Raw genomic sequence first — 18,206 nt, forward strand, 5'->3', positions numbered from 1 at the left:
GCGCCTGGGTGGCTCAGTTGGTTAAGCGACTGCCTTCGGCTCAGGTCATGATCCTGGAGTCCCGGGATCGAGTCCCGCATCGGGCTCCCTGCTCGGCGGGGAGTCTGCTTCTCCCTCTGACCCTCCCCCCTCTCATGTGCTCTCTCTCATTCTCTCTCTCTCAAATAAATAAATAAAATCTTTTAAAAAAAAAAAAAAAGAAAGGAGAAAGGTACAGGCAGTGAGAAAAGTGACATAAAACTTTGTGGGTTTTCCCCCTTTTTTTCTACTCCCCTCAAGTAAGTCACCTTCATGAAATCTAAACCTTTCTGTGAAGCACTGGAATGAAGATCACAGAGACTTTGTTCTCCTGCTACTTGTTCCTGTTGAGCAAGTTGTATAGGAAAGCAGACTTCGGAGCTATGTATAAACTTTTAATTGAGTATAGCTGTCAGAATATAGGGCATTTTCAGTCAGCCAGCCAGTCAGTATTTACCATGAGCCCGGCCTGGGAACACAACAGTGAGCAAGTCAAAGCCCCTGCCCTTGGGGAGCTGACAGGGAGTATCGACCTTGGGGGAAACAGACAAACATATAAAGAGATAGGATCATTTCAGAAAGTGATGAGTGCTGTGAAGAAAGCAGGCCCCGATCACAGCAGAGGGGGACAGGCGTGGAAGTGGTAGAGGCAGTGGGGCGGGGAGGCTGACTATGCAGGTAAGGTGTTCAGGATGGTCCTGACATGGCACCATGACTAGAGTCAGGAGAAGCCAGCCATGCAAAGACCTGAGGGAAGAGCTTTAGGAAGAGGAACAGCAAGGAGGTGGGAGTGAGCTCAGTGGGTCTGAGGGACAAAATAGGGAGAAAGGAGTTGGCAGGAGTGGAGTGAACAAGAAGGGAAGTGAGCAAGTTGAGTCTGTGGAGGTGGGCAGAGGCCACAAGGGAGGAGGCTCTGTGTTCCTGTCGATGAACGTTCCAAGTAAAACTCCAAGGATTTCTTGACTGTTTTGGACACGATTGGACAAGGTAACCTCTAAGGTCCCTGGCCAGGGGAGATGCAGGGAGGCCGCAACGCTAAGTCAAACACACTCTGGTACTTTCTACCATAAGCCCACCTTGTCTCAGCTGCCCTACCCTGAACTGCAGCTGATTTTAAAAAATAAAACCAGGGGTACCTGGGTGGCTCAGTCGGTTAAGCGTCTGCTTTCAGCTCAGGTCATGATCCCGGGGTCCTGGGTCCAGATCCAGGGTCCAGATTGGGCTCTCTGCTCAGCAGGGAGCCTGCTTCTCCCTCTTCCTCTGCATGCCACTCTGCCCACTTGTGCATGCTCTCTCTCACTCATCTCTCTCAAATAAAGAAATAAAATCTTAAAAAAAAAATAAATAATAAAACCAAAAACTGTCACGGGGCAGGCCGAGAGATGGTTCCCAGGAGCACTCCATCCGTTTCAAGAGGAGTTATGGAACTAGAGTTTTTCTAGAGGAGTAAGCAAAGCATAAAAGAGAGCAACTGGTATTCAAACTGTACCGAGAGGAGTATAGGGGCTTCCCGTCTTCACAGTTCTGTTCCCAAAGAACTGCAGCTGGTGCAAATTGAACATTCCCTCCCTCCCTTTGTTCCTTTCCCTTTGTGGTAATGCGGAAAAGGCTGAATTTGAAAAGGGAAACAAGGGGCACCTGGGTGGCTCAGTTGGTTAAGCATCCGACTCAATTTTGGCTCAGATCATGATCTCAGGGTCGTGAGATGGAGCGGATCCACTCTGGGTGTGAAGCCTGCTTAAGATTCTCTCCTTCTCCCTCTGCCTGCCCCCCCGCCGCTCCTTCCCCCTGTACCCACGTCCCCCCCACCCCTTATTCTCTTTCTCTTAAAAAAAAAGGGAAACAAAACAACTCTGGCTGGTTTATTCCTAGTTTTCAATCAAATTGTTATCATCGACCTCAGGGAGGAAGGAAGAGTCAGCGTCATGGAGGACAACAACGGTTCGAACAAGTTGTCCTAAATATGGGAATGCTCATCTGGAAGTACTTAAAGAAGTCCAGCTTAACCAGGGGCTGTGGCCGTGGTCAGCAGCAGCGCTGGCCTGCACCGCGCAGCTGAAGGAATTCGTTGGAGCGCAAGGGCCCTGGAGCTGCCGACAGCAAATTAGAATCAAGCTGCTCCTTAAGGACGAGCTGGAACAGGCACATGGGTCCATGACCACATGAAGGCACGGCTCATTATCAGGGCCTGGCTTCTGGGGTGTGTGGGGTCGGTATGACTCTGCATGTCTCCAGAGTCATCCTGGCCGGCCAGGACTTTTCTAGGGGTCAGAGTAGCAGTCAGAGAGTGCCCAGCCACAGCTCCCTATTTCTGCGCTCAGCAGTCCCCCAAGTATGAGCAAGGTCCTCCAATTCAGGTCTCTGGCTAGTCCTTTGACCCGTTTCCCTTCCTCTTCAGCAGAGAAGACATAGGCAATGTTGTGTTTCTCCCCACGTGAACCTAATTTTATTTGAGAAATAGCTTTTATTAAATATTTGGTTATGAGGATTATTTTTTTACATATGGTGGATTTGGTTTATAATTTGGGGACTTTTGCATCTCTGTGTATGGGTGTGATTTACGTGTAATTTTTTCTCTTACTATCCTTGACAGAGTTACGCCAGTCTCATAAAATAATGTTTTATGCCATAATAGTTCTTTATAGCTTTCCTTTTGGGCTAATCAAGATTCCCCAGAGATTTCCAATCTCCTGGGCACTAGAGTTCTTTTTTTTTTTTAAGTTTATTTATGAGAGAGAGAGCAAGGGAGGCGGGAGGAGCAGACAGAGACGGACAAGCAGACTCTACACCGAGCGCAGGGCCTGACATGGGGCTCCATCTCAGGACCCTGAGGTCATGACCTGAGTTGAAACCATCTCTTGATGGACGACGCTTAACTGACTGGGCCACCCGGGCGCCCCTGCTGGGCACTAGAGTTCTAGGAGCACAAGATGACAGAGAACATTCAGAAAGCAAATACTCAGCCCTCTTATGGTACTTTCATCCTCAGCTATGTTAATGACCTCCAGACCACAAACGGTTTCTCTCTCTCTCGAGAATAAATCTTGAATTGGCTGAGGGAGCAGGGCAGGGACAGTCACCCAGCTGCCCAAATTAGGGAGGGGATCTAACAGACATTCAACCCTCCAGTAACCTTCCTTTCGCTCCCAATTCCCTTAATGGCTACCTGGAGCTGCCTTATTCGGGGGATTATGCAACCTAAATTGGTTTGCTTAGCACCGGCTGTCTCCACCATTGGCTGAGGATTCAATTTTTTCAGCTCTGCTAAATCTTTCAACGCCTCTGTCTGCTTTCCAGCTTATTCTTCTTCTTCTGTTGCTCTGGAGGTTGTGGATTTAGGTCTTCTAAACAAAGTTAAGTGTATCTCCCAGTTTTCAAATATCTGCAGTATCTAGAATAGCATCCTCCTTTTAATTTCTTGTTGTGTTTTAATCAGTCTCGTCAAGATCTGCTAATTTACTTCATTTTTTTTTAAAGAAGCAACTTATGGCTTTGTTGATCCTATCTTTAATTTCTGCACATACATTTTATTTCCTTCTACTTTCTTCAGGTTTATTTTGTAGTTCTAATTTCTTGACATTGATGCTTAGCTCAATTTTCAGTCTTTCTTCAATTTTAATAGAATTTTAAGGCTTTTAAAATTTATGTACTGTTTTAACTATACCTGTCATTTTGAATATGCAGTATTTTTTTTAATCATTATTCAGGTTAAATTTCCTTTATGATTTTTTCTTGGACCTATGAGTTAATTTCTAAACATATAGGAGCCTTCTAGTTAGCTCTTAATTTTAGTTTCTAACTTAATTGCTTGGAAATTTGTTGGTTGACTCTACTCCCCAATATATGGCCATGAAAAAGTTCCATGTGTGCTCAAGAAGAATGTGCAGTTATTAGATGCGGTGTCCTATAGATATCCATTATACCAAACTTACTAAATGCTTAAATCTTTTATATACTCACTTGAGTTTTCGGTTGCTTGATCGATCAACAATTGAGAAGTGTATTAAAATCTTCCATTAGGATACTGGATTATTTTGCCATATAGTTATGTTTTTGTTTGATGTACTTTGAGGTTATTAGGTACATACTAATTTATAATTTAGAATCTTTGTATTTTTTCTGGAGAATCAAGTAAACATGTAATTATGAAGTGATTCTATCTCTAGTAATGCTTTTTGTTTTAAAGCCTATTTCCAGGGTCCCTATGTTGCAGGACTCCAGGGAGGCTGCGAGTAACATACCCTGGCATCAGTCTGTTTGGTTATTCAGAGCAGCCCTAACGTTGCTAGTTATTAGTATAGCCAGACCAGATTTATTTGGGTTAGTATCTGCCTGATGTATCTTTCCTTTTTATATCCCAGGGTGCTGATGTCTCTTATAATTAGCTTATGGCTGAGTTTCTTTTAAAACTCCAGTTTGAGGGTCTCCTGGTGGTTCAGTCCGTTAAGCGTCTGCCTTCCGCTCAGGTCCTGGGATCGAGCCCCGCTTTGGGCTCCCCGCTCAGCGGGGAGTCTGCTTCTCCCTCTCCCTCTGCCCCTCCCCCTGCTCATGCTCTCTCAAATAAATAAAATCTTTAAAAAAACCCAAAAACCTCCAGTTTGACAATCTGTCTTTTTTCAGGAACATTTATATATTGTAATTATTGACACATTTAGATTTATCTCCGTCTTATTTTGGACACTCTATTTGTCTTGCATAATTTTTCTCTCACCATCTTGTCTTCTCATGGATTGATTACCTTCTTGCTTGGAAACCATACCCTGCTTATTTTTTAGTAGTTCATCTAGAAAATTTTAGGATATATTATTAACATACCAAGGTCTAAAGTTAATTGATATACTTATCTTTTTCCTGAATGACAAAGAATATGTTTAGTCCAATCACCTCCCTAATTATCATTATCTTCTTCCATGTATTTTAGTTTCATCCTTCTTTAAACCCTATTAGACTTACCTACAGGCACTTTTTGTTTAGACGATGCACATACTTCTCACATTTCAGATCTTCCATACGGGATCACTTCCCTTCTGTTTGACTGAAAGTGTATTTTATTTCACCCTTGAAAGACAATTTCATTGAGTATAGAATACTAGGTTCACAGTTAACTTCTCATAGCACCTTGAAGATATATTTCACTGTCTTCTTGCTTACATAGTTGCTGATGAGAAGTTAGCCGTCGATCTAATTGTCTTTTCTTTGGAGGGAATAATCTGTGTTCCTGGATGCTTTTAAGATCTGTTCTAGGGTTTTGCCATGATGTGTCTAGAAATGGGTTTATCTATCTTGCTTGGAACAGCAAGGGTTTACAACAATATTGTAAACACTTCGACTGAAGCTTGAGCCTTTATCTAATGTTATCTTGGAAAGTGCCAAGACAGACAATATCCCCTGCTAGGACTGAGAAGATTCTAGGGAAGCCAGAGGTAGGGGGCTCAGGCACTGATGGAAATGTTGATTAGGAGGCTATATTTATTTGCTTTCAGTGAAAGGGAGACCCAGTCTCAGTAAAACACATATTCTCCAGCCAATTCCAAGGCTGGACCAGCAAAGCTTCATGTCTTACTCTTGTAGCGACCCTGGATCTGGATGAAAAAATGGTTAAGTGGCAGGGACACAAGCTCTCTTAGATGTGGTGCTTGGACATCCTCTGCGGAAGCCAGTGAGGATCAGCACTGGCTGGGAAGGATCATCTATACCACAGAGAAGGTGAAGCAGGGAAGCCCTGAGCGATCCTACTGCTTCTCTATTTTGAGGAGTATGAGTCACCTGGTTACTTTCCTTTGTTGCTAAATAAAGAAACTCTTCGATAGATCAAATAACCACTTACTCTCATTTAGCAAAGTGTTTTATTCAAAAGCTTCTCAGCACCATCTAGTTGTCAGAAAGAATGGTATCACCTTTTCCTGCCCACCCAACTCCCAATTCCAGAGGCAGAAGTTAAACCATTTGGCTAGAGCTCCCCCTAAGGATTATAACTCAGATCATGATAAGGTTTTGGTTGTTCTCACACTCATCTTTCTCTAAGCCTCTACTTACCCCTGACTCAAGTAGAGCTGTGCTCTCCCACAGTTCCAAACAACAGGAAGGAATCATGTCAGACCTGATCAACCTCCCATTCCTGGGCTATTAGAGGCACGTACAATTACCTTGAAAAAACCTGAATTCAGTGACTGCCATCTAGGAAGGATAGTGATACTGTCAGGCAGCATGCAGTTTGAAAGCTCAAACCTTAGGATAACCCTCCCCCAACTCTACGCTAGAAACAAGGAGCATCAGGTCCATTTTCTCTCCATATTCTTCAGTTGCTCATCCTCTCCTGTCTTATTCAAAGACACGAAGCCAGACCTTTTTGACAGAGTTAGGACAAACAGTGACATCTGATTAAAATGCTAAGAGATCCTGAGCTGTTGGAAATGAGGAGAGTACATAGTGTGACCTGATCTTCCCCTTTAAGAATATTTTGTTTCATCATAAAGCACTTCTCCAAAGAGGTTCCTGGAGGAGAAATCCAAGAGTCTGACTGTGTCCTTGGGAACCCGGTAACTTTGGCTTCAGTCCTTGGATCTGTCCTTTGCAGCTACTTCAGGTCCCGGAGGAAAGAGCTGGAGGCAGCATCAGTCGGCCAAGGCCCCCATGGGGTCCCAGGCCGGCAGGACAATGGGCTCCTGCTCTAACACAGCTAGCACCTCTTCAGGGACGTGCTTCCTGTCCACCACCACTTCGTAGACATACTCAGAGAACCACTCATCTGTCATGCACAGGTAACCTGGAGAAAAGCACAGAAGCCTCATGAATGCAGAGGGCAAGGGGCAAAGAGCAGAAGCCCTACTGGCACGATAAAGAAGCTTTTCACAAAACTTGTATTTGCCCATGGTTTTCAGCTTTCCCATCTAGAACCTCACTTAACCTAATTCTTACTAACAATTCTGTGAAGCAGACAGGACAGGCATGGCCATAATTTCACCAGTCAGAACATGGGGGCTCAGAGTACCTAAGTGACATGCCCCGGTCACACAGGTGAGGTTCAGACCTGGGCCTCGGACCTAAGACTGTTAGCAGATCCCGTGCCCTTGCACTGCCCAGGCTGTGTGGGCTGAAGAGGAGTGTGTGACCCTAGAAGACAGGTGGAAAGGCTTCTTGTTCACAGAGCCAACGCCAAGGGGCCTGGGCAAGCACACTAGCTCCATTCCTACCCTACCCACCTTCTCAGCATCACTGGCTCTTCCACCTTCCCCTCTACTGTAAATTCCTGCAAGCCACTGAGCTGTCAGGGGAAACCCGATGGGGCTGTGTCATCACTCCCAGGTAGCCGCTTGTTTGCAGGTGATCCTGTGTAAGTCAAAGGATAACACAGGCTTTGCTTTCCTAGTGGAACATCTGTGGTGAAGATCAGGCAGAACTGAACACTGAGACAGCATCTTGACCTCTTTTCCTCAGTAAGGCTCTAGGGTTTATGGATCTCTCCAGTGGGTAGGACTGTACAAACGCCCCAGGTGGAGAGCTCAGCTGAGGGAAAACGTGGTGTCAGGAATCATCTACCCATCTTAGAAGCCTGCCTTTTCCCATTAGGAGGACTAAACTGTATCTCAGGCTCCACTAGGACAAAACAAATTCCCCTTCAGGAACATACTTCCAACAAACCTAAACAGGGGGAAAAATGTTTCACTTGAGCCACTGATAATATAAAGAGCAAAATCGAAGTGAGAGACTAAAGTGTGTATATTTAAAACAAGAACTGGTCAAGGAAGAGCACGGAGCACAAAAACGTGCATCTACGCTGGTTACTGTGTGCACCTACACCTCCAAGGGCTCACAGGGACGAGCGAGCATCCCCAGCACCGTCACAACCATCTCACCATACTCGGCCCCTGTTCTATACTAGACGCTTGAGCCATTCTTCTCTCAAAGTGTTCGTGCAAATCGATTTCTGTGCTGTATCATTTCTCACTACATGGGACCAAGAGAAAGGAAGAAGATGTAGGTATTTCTTCCAAGGGAGTCCTCTAGTGCAGCAGTTCTCAAACTTCCCATATATTCTTAAAATGACTGAGGATGCCAAAAAGTTGTTTATGTGGGTCACACCTACCGATATTTACCATGTTAGAAATACAAAGTTAAAAATACAAATTCATAAGAACTAAAAAAAAAAAAACCATGAATAGAAATAATATATTTTTAGGAAAAAGCCATTATATTCTCCAAGACAAAATAAACTTAAGTTGGAAAAATGGCTTTGTTTTACAATTTAATGTCTGGCTTCACAGAAGAGAGAATTCTTGTATCTGCTCTGTCTTCGATCTGTTGCAATCTGTTGTTCTGGCTGAAGGAGAGGAAGTAAAAGCTGGCCTCATACAGATCTGTTGTTGAAGGGAAGACCTTGCAACCCCCCTAAGAGGGCCCCAGGGACCCGCAGGAGTCCTGAGCACACTGACGACTGCCGCCCTGAAGGCCAGACCGATTTAAGTAAGTAAAATGCAACATGATGGCAAGTCTAATTGTGTAAGCTAAATGGTGTCACGGAGGACATTATTTAACATGAAAACACAACTGTTTTGGTGAGGTCACCTGTGTCCAATTCTCCTCTTCACCTCTGACAGAAGCCGAGACACAGGATGTCTACTGTCACAAGAAAACGCCCTGGAGAAGTGCTCAAGGGCTCCAAGTCGGCTAAGGGAATGCATCTCTGTCCACTGATGCCCGCCTCCTGACCCAGCGCTCCTCTTCTCAACCGAAGGTACAGGCAAGGGGAACACAGACCAACCAGTGCTGCAGCCTGGTTCCTGCCTTGATTCAATACCCCGAAGTCCCTGGCTTTGCTTGTGTCCATCAGTCGAGGACCCGGCCCGCACTATCACCTACACGACTGCCACTAAGTTCTCTCAACGGACAGATAGTCCTATCAACCGATACCAACTATCAATCCGGGCAGCGGAAGGGCCAACCAGTACCATTTCTTGCTGCATCCTAAGTCACTGCTTCCTGAAAAATTCATTATCTGCCTTCCCAAGAGGGGCTTTCAGTGGGCAGGAAACCAGACTACTAAACACCCCACCATTTGAGACATTAGTCATCCTTCCCCTTCCCATAATGCAGGCTAAATAAATCCCTAGAGTAGCTCCGGACAGTGAGGCAGGGGAAGGACAGAGGCAGATTCATGCAATAAAGTTCTGTGTCCTTATGACAATATTATCGTCACACCATCAAATGAGCCTTCAAAGAATGCACAGAGAAAATGGACAAGAAGTACATGTACACTATCTTGTTCCAAAAGCAGATGAGATTAAGTCCTCACAAATTAAAACTCCTATCAATTGCAATCCAGCCTCTCAGTGTCCCTACCTAGAGGACCTGCCTTGATTAGTCTCTCTCTTCAGGATATGAGTTCTTTGGGGGCCCACAAAAACCTCACAGTCTAGGTGGCTGCCAGGTAATTGCACCCTGAGCAGATAATGAACTTGGGGCTGCTCTAACTGTTGTATCCTGCGTGTCTTGGGAGTTTGAGATTAGGATCAGTATGTCTGAAACCCGAGTGAGTGCCGTGTAAGGCAGCAGCAAAGTACCCATTCAGGCAGGTTTATTTTTTCAGGTAGGTTTAAAGTGGCCATTTTGATTTGAAGAAAGTTGCGGCTTCTAGCCCATAAGCACTTTGGCCACCAGGAACAGGCGTTCCCCAGGGAAGAAGGAAAAGAAAAGTCTGCAACAAGGAGCCCAATATTATATTTAAGGAAACAGAAAGTCAGCTTTAGGAACTAAGGTGAAATCACATTTTGCTTAAGCTTTAAAGTGTTGTTTACATGCAATGAGAAAGAAATAAAATAAGTGAACAGTCCCTCAAAAAAACTGCCAATGTTTCTGTATTTGTTAAGAGAAAGGGTAGTGTTGGTCTATAAAGGGAAAAGCAGTGTCTGTTGATACAACTCTAGACTGATTAGGCCAAATTCACACAGAAACAGAATAGTATTGAACAGGTTAGTTTAAGGGGAAGAAGATCTTTACCTGAAAAAAAAAAAAAGTTTTCTGAAATTCTACCAGAGATCTAACATTTTAATCTTTCAGACTTGATTAAGGTTAGATATATTATCATTTATGAGTTAGATACATTTTCTATTTTTTGCTGTCTTCTATGAGATATTTTACCTCACTGACAAATGATTTGTGGTTAATGTGGGGTGTTTTTTGGGGGCTATTTCTGAAAAAGGTGCGACAATATCAAGTTTCTGTTCCACTCTGATGGATGCGTCTGGCAGCATACGGACCTAAGGAGGCCAGACTCCCGGGGCCTCATTAAGTCACTGCCCATCTCTCACCTCATGGTGATAACCTCAAGGCTGAAGAAAGCCTCCAAGAAAGGACAGCAAAAATCTCACTGGCGTTTGTCTCATATTTCCAACTTCCTAATAAATACTGAGAAACTACTTCACGGAACACTAGCCACTCATTTAAAATGAAGTTGCAAAGACCATGTAGCAACATGGAAAACATTTAAGCGATAAAAGTAAAGTATATAAAAACAATATATCTTACATAATTACAACTATGTTACAAATCTAGATATGCAGGTGAAAAAAAAACTTACAAAAAATAACAAAATGATAATTTTATTCAACGGGGTAGGTGATTTTCTCCTCAAAACTTCTGAATTCTTATATTGGTTTTTTGACTCCCAATCCTAAAGATTACCCAAATAATTAACACTTATTATAACCGATTTTGGAAACATGGGAAGAGGAGGGAGATGAAAAGGAAGAAAATGAGGGGGAGGAGGAAGAAGTGGATGAGGAGCAGGAGATGAGAAATATAAATTTAAGAACTGCCTACAATCCCACCATCTAGAGATAAGCCCTGTTTAGGTTTTACATGCAGCCTTTGATAAAGTTTCTGCGTGTAGACTCTATACATTTAACAAAAACGAGACATCACACATGCTCTTTTATAACAAAGTACCACACAGGCTCTATTTTCCACTTCATCTCTTTCCATATTAAAGAATACAACTATCTACATCATAATTTTTAAATGCTGAGTTTGGACGAGTAAGCCAAAATGAATTTAATCAATCCCCTACTGATGAAGTCTGGCTTGTTTTTTCATGCTTAGAAGCAACACTGCTATAAATATTTTTGCAACGAAATCTTTGTACAAGCTTAATTATCTATTTAAAAATTTTTTTAAAGATTTTATTTTTATTTATTTGACAGAAAGAGAGAGAGCAAGAGAGCGCGCATGCACAAGCCACGGGAGTGACAGGCAGAGGGAGAGGGAGAAGCAGACTCCCCACTGAGCAGGGAGCCCAACACAGGGCTCGATCCCAGGACCCCAGGATCATGACCTGAGCTGAAGGCAAATGCTTCACCGACTGAGCCACCCAGGTGCCCCAACACCTTCCATTTCTATAGGGTATGTTGCAAATGTGCAAAATGACACAACCCTCCCCCAAAATGAAATGGAATTTGGCAATATCTACAAAAATTTCAAATGCGTTTGCCCCCTTCACTAATGCCATTTCTGAAACCCTGTCCCACAGACGTACAGTACTTCCATGAACATAGTATGTATTTATGCATAATAACTAATACTCATTTAGCACTTACCATATGCTAGGCACTGCTCTAAGCATCGTGCATATATTAACTCACTGCAATATTGTTTGTAATAGCAAAAGACTGGAAATACCCCAAGTTCCATTAGTAAGGGAACTGGCTGAATAAACTATGGTACATGCAGACAATGGGAAATAATGAAGCTGTCCTGATATGGAAACATACTGATATGAAAAGCTTCCAAGACATGCTGTTTAGGGAAGTGAGAGCAGGAGGCAGAGCAGGGTAACACGGTGTGTTAACTTTGATGCACTAAACCACACTGAGAACCGAAGAGAAACTAACAGAAATGGTAACCTGAAAGAGGGGAAGGGAGTGGAGAGTGACAGAGACAAGATTTCTCTTTATATGCTTTCTTGTAATCTGATTTTGGAACAACGTGATTTTATGATTTATTACAAGAATTACACTCTAGAAAGCAAAGCAAAACAAAAGCACACACATAAATCTGCAGGGAGCTTCATTTCACAATGCAATTTCACACCCACTGTCTTTGTTTTGATTTTAATCCTGCAACAACCCTACAAGGCAGAAAGGGTTGGTATGAATTGTCTAAAGTCATGTAGCCCGTGTTCGAACCTAGGTCTTCGGATTCAGTCTTTGCCCCCTCCTCTAGAGCATTCAGAGACTTGGCAGTTGGGGCCAAGGCAACAGGTGACAGCACATCATCTAGTTCCAGCACCTGCCCGGCACCGACTCCCCCTGCTCACACATGCCTCATCAAAGGTCACGTCATGTGCCCAGTGGCTGCTTATGAGGTATTCTGTATCTTTAAATCAAAGAGACGTCATGTGTTCCGGGTGCATGAATTTCAAAGACAGAACAGGATGGGCTGGGTATCAGAGAGAGAGAAAGGGAACCAAAAGCACCATTTATGAGACAGACATTGGACAGTGATCTGAGAAGAGGCTTCTTTTTCCTCCAGAGTAAACAGAAAAGTCTGCCTGTATGGTGGGGACACATTCACGTTCCTGAACCTTTTGCTGATACGAGATATTCTTACAGCTTGATATTAGCTGTGGCTTTTTCTCAGAAACAAAAGCTAGAGAACTTACAGAGTGAAAAATATGGTAGGGAAAGAAGGTTGTTTTGGTTTATGGGATGTATTTTTTTAAACCATCAAATCACAACCAAGTTCAAAGAGCAGAAGCATATGCTTCTGAGGAAGTGTCCTCTGCTAAGGAGTCCAGAAGAAGCCTGTCTGCCTCTGGGCTGAGGAGAGAAGGCAACGTACCGACCAGTCAGACTTCTCTGGAGAAGTCCCTGGACCAGTAGGAACGATCCAGACGAGCCTGAGAACACACACAATTCTGCCAGGTCTCTAACAATGGACAGGAGACGAAAGATTTAGATGTCACCCAAGGGTCTGTTTTCCCACTGAAACTCAATGACCTCCCTGACACCTCTCTGTCACTGCTCCTGTTTCAGGCAAAGCTAGCTTTCTGATCTCCTCAAAAGTTCACACTCTTTCTTGGCCTCCTTCCTCAGACCTACCGGAAGCATGCTCCACATGCCAAGCGCTACCCTCTTTTCAGCTACCCTTTCTCTGGCTGGCCTCCCACTTCCTTTCCAAGAGAGTCAGGACCTTTCCTAAAACTCCATTCCCTCTTGAAAACTCACTAAGGAGCCTTCACAGTTCCAATCACTCACCATCTACCTTGCAATTTATCCCCTACATTATTTTGCACTTATTCTTGTGTTTATGTTTTACTTATTCTTATAATAGATTACAAACGCTATATATGGAGCGAGATTTACAACCTCAACTGTCCCAGCTTCAGTCGTCCTGTCTCCTCACTGCACCTAGCACTGGAAGGGCCCGGTACTGCTGCTGATGTGGTAGAACAGGACAGCTGGGCTGCCATTCTTTCCTAAAAGCCGCCCAAGCCCTTTTCCCTTGACCCATTTTCTGGTGGCTCCGCGGCAGCACTACTCACCCCCAAGTTCTCCCTGACGCCATGTAGTCCCCCGACTTCTCGCTAACCCCTCCCCCACCAAGCCTCAGTGTCCTCCTATCGCCTCCCCACCGAGGGGGCCTCTCCAGCTCTTCCTCTTTCTCGGTCACCTGCCTTCTTGGAGAAATCGGCCCTTCTCTTGCCTTTCTGGGGCTACTTAACCTGTATCTTACAGTCTGAGGAGCACACCACGAATGCCACTTCTGCCCCGTCACAGCCCTCTTCAAGTCCCCTTCCTGTGTCCCTGGTGAATGCGTGTAAATTCCTTGGAGGGTCCAACATTCATTCCACCATGGTCTGTGCACGGTTCCCTGCATCCCATCGATAAATGTGAGGTGAAGCTATTGCTAATGGTTTCTCCTCAGCACTAGGTTTATTCACCTCCGCGGCTTTCTCTCATGAAACTAAGCCCGCCTGACGAGCCATCCATCCGGTAAGCTGGTGAGGTAGCGCAGTGCTCACACTACGATCCTGAATTCTTCAAGGTCTGAAACTGGAGGTGTGGGCAAGTTAAACAGCCCTCCTCTAGAAGGGAACTTAGTTTAAGGGGCCTTCTTGTTCTGCCTTCATTTGTCCACAGGTAACAGTAACGACGGAACGACGACAGCTAATACTTTTGAGCACTCCTTATATGCCTGGCACGGTTCTCACAACAACCCTAGGAGGGAGGTACAATTATTACCCCTATTTTATAGATCAGAAACATACAGCTTTGGAAGGTTAAATACCATGACCAAGGTCATACAGCCAACAGGTGGGACTGCCAGGACCCAGGCGGTCTGGCACCAGTGTTTCCCCTTCATCCTTCTCAAACCAATGCAAATACACCTTGGAGACAATCAGGTGAACACAGTAGATCCTCCCCACAGGAGAAAGCAAGCACATGCACAAAACTCCATGTGAGTGTGAGGAGATTTGTCCCTGAGACTGAGGCCTGGTCACAGGTCAAAAGGAGCTACGGTGCCATAGTTTGTCCCCTCTCACAAACGGCAGCCCTTTCCTAGTCACACACTTTGAGAGAGAAGCAGCAGTCAACCTGAGAGCGCACGCTTGCTCTGTTCCACTCATGCGCACTCTTTTTCAGCCCCAGTCACGCAGGCTTTTTGGTTAATAAAGATGGAGGACGAGAGGTCCCTCTGAAGGAACTCTGACACCCAGGTGATAACAGCAGCACTTTTCCATGAAAACCCCGAGGTGACATAAATTTGTATCTTGCCCCTTTCCAGAAAGTCAGAAACCTCTGCTTCTAGCTCATATAATTTTCTCTTATTTCAGTACAGTCAGCTCAATATTGCCTATAATTTACATTATTTGTGCTTGATACACAAAACTGAATCTCAAACAGATCTGCAAATAATACATTATCTTTTATAGGTAATAAACATTTTTAGGGAAGCTGTCTCTGTCAAAGAGCCTGGGTGGCTCAGTTGCTTAAGTGTCCCACTCTTGGTCATGATCTCGTGTCCTGGGATCGAGCCCCGTGATAGGCTTGGGAAGTGTGCCTCAGAGTCTCTCCCTTTGCCCTTCCCCCAACTTGCATGTGTGCACTCTCTCTCTCAAATAATCTTTAAAAAAAAAGAAAAAAAAAAGAAATCTGAATCCCAATTCTATCTCTGACACAGTGCAATCCAAGTAAGTGAAAACCTCTCAGTAAGTTTCAGTTTTTCACATACCACATGGGTATAATCACCCATGCTCATATCCTGAGTTACTCTACCTTGATGCCATGAGGAAAAATACAAATGCATCAGCAAATTTTGAATTCTTATAAAGATGCTATGAACTATGATACTGAGTACCCCTGACAGAAATATGGAATACTCATTAAACTCTTCAGAGTTCTTATTAGAGATTATTTATTTATTTATTTGACAGAGAAAGAGGACAGCAAGAGAGGGAACACAAGCAGGGGGGAGTGGGAGAGGGAGAAACAGATTCCCCGCTGAGCAGGGCGCCCAATGCGGGACTCGATCCCAGGACCCCGGGATCATGACCTGAGCCGAAGGCAGACGCTTAACGACTGAGCCACCCAGGCACTCCTAAACTCTTCAGAGTTCTGTGGCAGCATACAGTTTGAAACATGCTTTCATACATTATTTCATTTGATGGCTATAGACAAACTGTAGGACCTCATAAGGAAACAGAAATTATCCATGTTACTGATAGAGTAATTGAAACTATACAGAGCTAAATTACTGTCCAGGATCTATAATCAAAAAAGTAGTAACTGTCTCTCCTGGTTCCACAATATAACATTAGATGAAGGATATGATGACTTTTTTGCCTAGATATCCAAAATCATATGGAATAGTTTGGCTGGTAAGGTTAGTTTTCAGGAAGCAACAGAAGTCCAGATATAATCTGAATCAGCCACATAAATTTCTTTCCAGATTAATCTCTAATATGTCAAAGTCTCTTTGATGGAAATCAAGACTCTCTTTTAGGAGGAAGTCTAGAAATTTCACTAAAATTAAATCAGGAACAGAGAGGCTATTTGTAAGAAAAGATGAAGAATGTGGGTTAAAAACAATTTTAAATGTTGATGTATCTGAAAGGCACAAAAGCAATTTGAAAAATGAAAAATCTTGATTCAAAATAAAAACTAGGAGAGACAAAAATTTTCAAAGAAATGTTTTCTGGGGCACCTGGCTGGCTCAGTTGGTACAGCATGCAACTCTTGATCTTGGGGTTGTGAGTTCAAGCCCCACCTTGGGTGTAGAGATTACTTAAAAAAATAAAATCTTAAAAAAAAAAAAAAAGAAATATTTTCTTTCAGTGACCACTGCAGATTTAGAAAATAATATCTTCCCTACCCTCACTTTAAGGTTGTATTATTTAACATATTAAGAAACTAGACTTAATGGACAAGAACTCTGTCACGATAATTCCAAGTTCAGGGCTGTGCTATATCAGACTTTAAAACTAGAATATATCTCATGATTAAGTGAACCAAGCATAAAGAAGTCAAGTTCCATAATAAAAATGGTTCATTAGGAAGACCATCCAAGAATTCAATTTATTGATTCTCAGAAACACTTTGTTATATGCATGCCAGAATTTGATAATTATTGAAGTTGGGTGATGGGCACAGGGGAGTTCCTTAATACTATTGTTTACTTCACAGATGCTTGAAATTATCCATGATAAAAAGTTAGGGAAAAAAAAACCCCAACATATTATAAAGCAGCATGGACACAATAATTGTGGGAAATAATAGGTGGCTAGAGTTTTTTACTTGCCCAACTCACAATGTGCTATATTTGAACATAAACCTTCACCAGGTACCCCATCCCTCCCTCCTTCTTCAGATTCCCAGCCATAAATGGTGCTCCATGAGCCCCTTCTCCTGGCATGGGACATGTATGAGGTTTCTAGATCCTTTATAGTTTTATATGTTCCCTCCACCACTAGTTTCTGATCACCAAAGATCATGAACTGATCTGTTATTCCCATGAGTGGAGTAGATGCTACTAGACAGAGAAGCTGAGAGGAAGCAGAGTTTCGTGGTTAAGAAAATAGGCTCTGGTGTCACTGTCTGAATTATAATTCTGGCTCAATCACTTATTAGCTAGATGACCTACAGGTTATCTTGGCTTAAAGAGTATGCTCTTTTCAGGTGAATTTCTAAGAGAGACGCACTAAAGGTAATTTCCTCTATTTTAAATTCTTAAATGTTTTACAAACTATTTTACTCTAATAAGCCTACCAACTTTTCAAAATGAAAGACAATGGAACAAGTCCCAAGGTCTGTTCCGTCCTCCAGTTGTGAAATCCACTTTTTTTTTTTTTTAAAGATTTTATTTATTTGACAGAGAGAGAGAGAGAGCACAAGTAGGCAGAGCGGCAGGTGGGGGGGGGAGGGGAGCAGGCTCTCTGCTGAGCAGGGAGCCCGATGCAGGGCTCAATCCCAGGACCCCGGGATCATGACCTGAGCCGAAGGCAGCCACTTAACCGACTGAGCCACGCAGGTGCCCTATCCACCTTTTTTTTTTTTTTTAAGATTTTTATTTTTTTTAAGTAATCTCTACATCTAATGTGGGGCTTGAACTCAATGTGCTATATTTGAACATAAACCTTCAAATGATCAAGAGTCAGAGCTCTATTGACTGAGCCAGCCAGGCACCCCTCCATTTCTGATATGATCCATAAACGTACAAAATGCACAGCCAAGGGGCGCCTGGGTGGCTCAGTCGTTGAGCGTCTGCCTTCGGCTCAGGTCATGATCCCAAGGTCCTGGGATCGAGCCCCGCATCGGGCTCCCTGCTCAGCTGGAAGCCTGCTTCTCCCTCTCCCACTCCCCCTGCTTGTGTTCCCTCTCTGGCTATGTCTCTGTCAAATAAATAAATAAAATCTTAAAAAAAAAAAAAATGCACAGCCAAGTATTTTAAGAAGCAGGTGAAGAAAGAAAGCCATGTTGCTAATACAGCATGTTAGATATGTATCCACTTTTCAGTCCAGCTAAGAATACTGGAATTCGCCAATAGGAAGTAACCCACTGGGCCCAGTAAGACAAGAATTAATTCCTCCTTTTATGTCTCTTGGGGTCAGAAGGTACTTTTGTCCATTTTGGTAAACAGGTTATTCGATTTACTTAGTCAGCTCTGTGTAAGAAAGGCCATGAACATGACCAATG

The 18,206-nt window shown here is 43.6% G+C and overlaps 1 protein-coding gene across 1 annotated transcript in view; it reads right to left on the reverse strand.

Annotated features, from left to right (window-relative positions):
* Nucleotides 1-5,845: 5,845 nt before the first annotated feature.
* Nucleotides 5,846-18,206, reverse strand: part of BLMH (bleomycin hydrolase) — a 47,204-nt gene continuing 34,843 nt past the window's right edge. Inside the window, exon 12 of the mRNA XM_006734531.3 lies at nt 5,846-6,784. Coding sequence (XP_006734594.1) covers nt 6,633-6,784 — 152 coding nt within the window. The 3' untranslated portion in view covers nt 5,846-6,632. The remainder of the gene's footprint in view (nt 6,785-18,206) is intronic.

This window comes from Leptonychotes weddellii, chromosome 15 (genome assembly GCF_054177405.1).
Source record: "Leptonychotes weddellii isolate Sample4059 chromosome 15, ASM5417740v2, whole genome shotgun sequence".
Classification (NCBI taxonomy): Eukaryota; Metazoa; Chordata; class Mammalia; order Carnivora; family Phocidae; genus Leptonychotes; species Leptonychotes weddellii.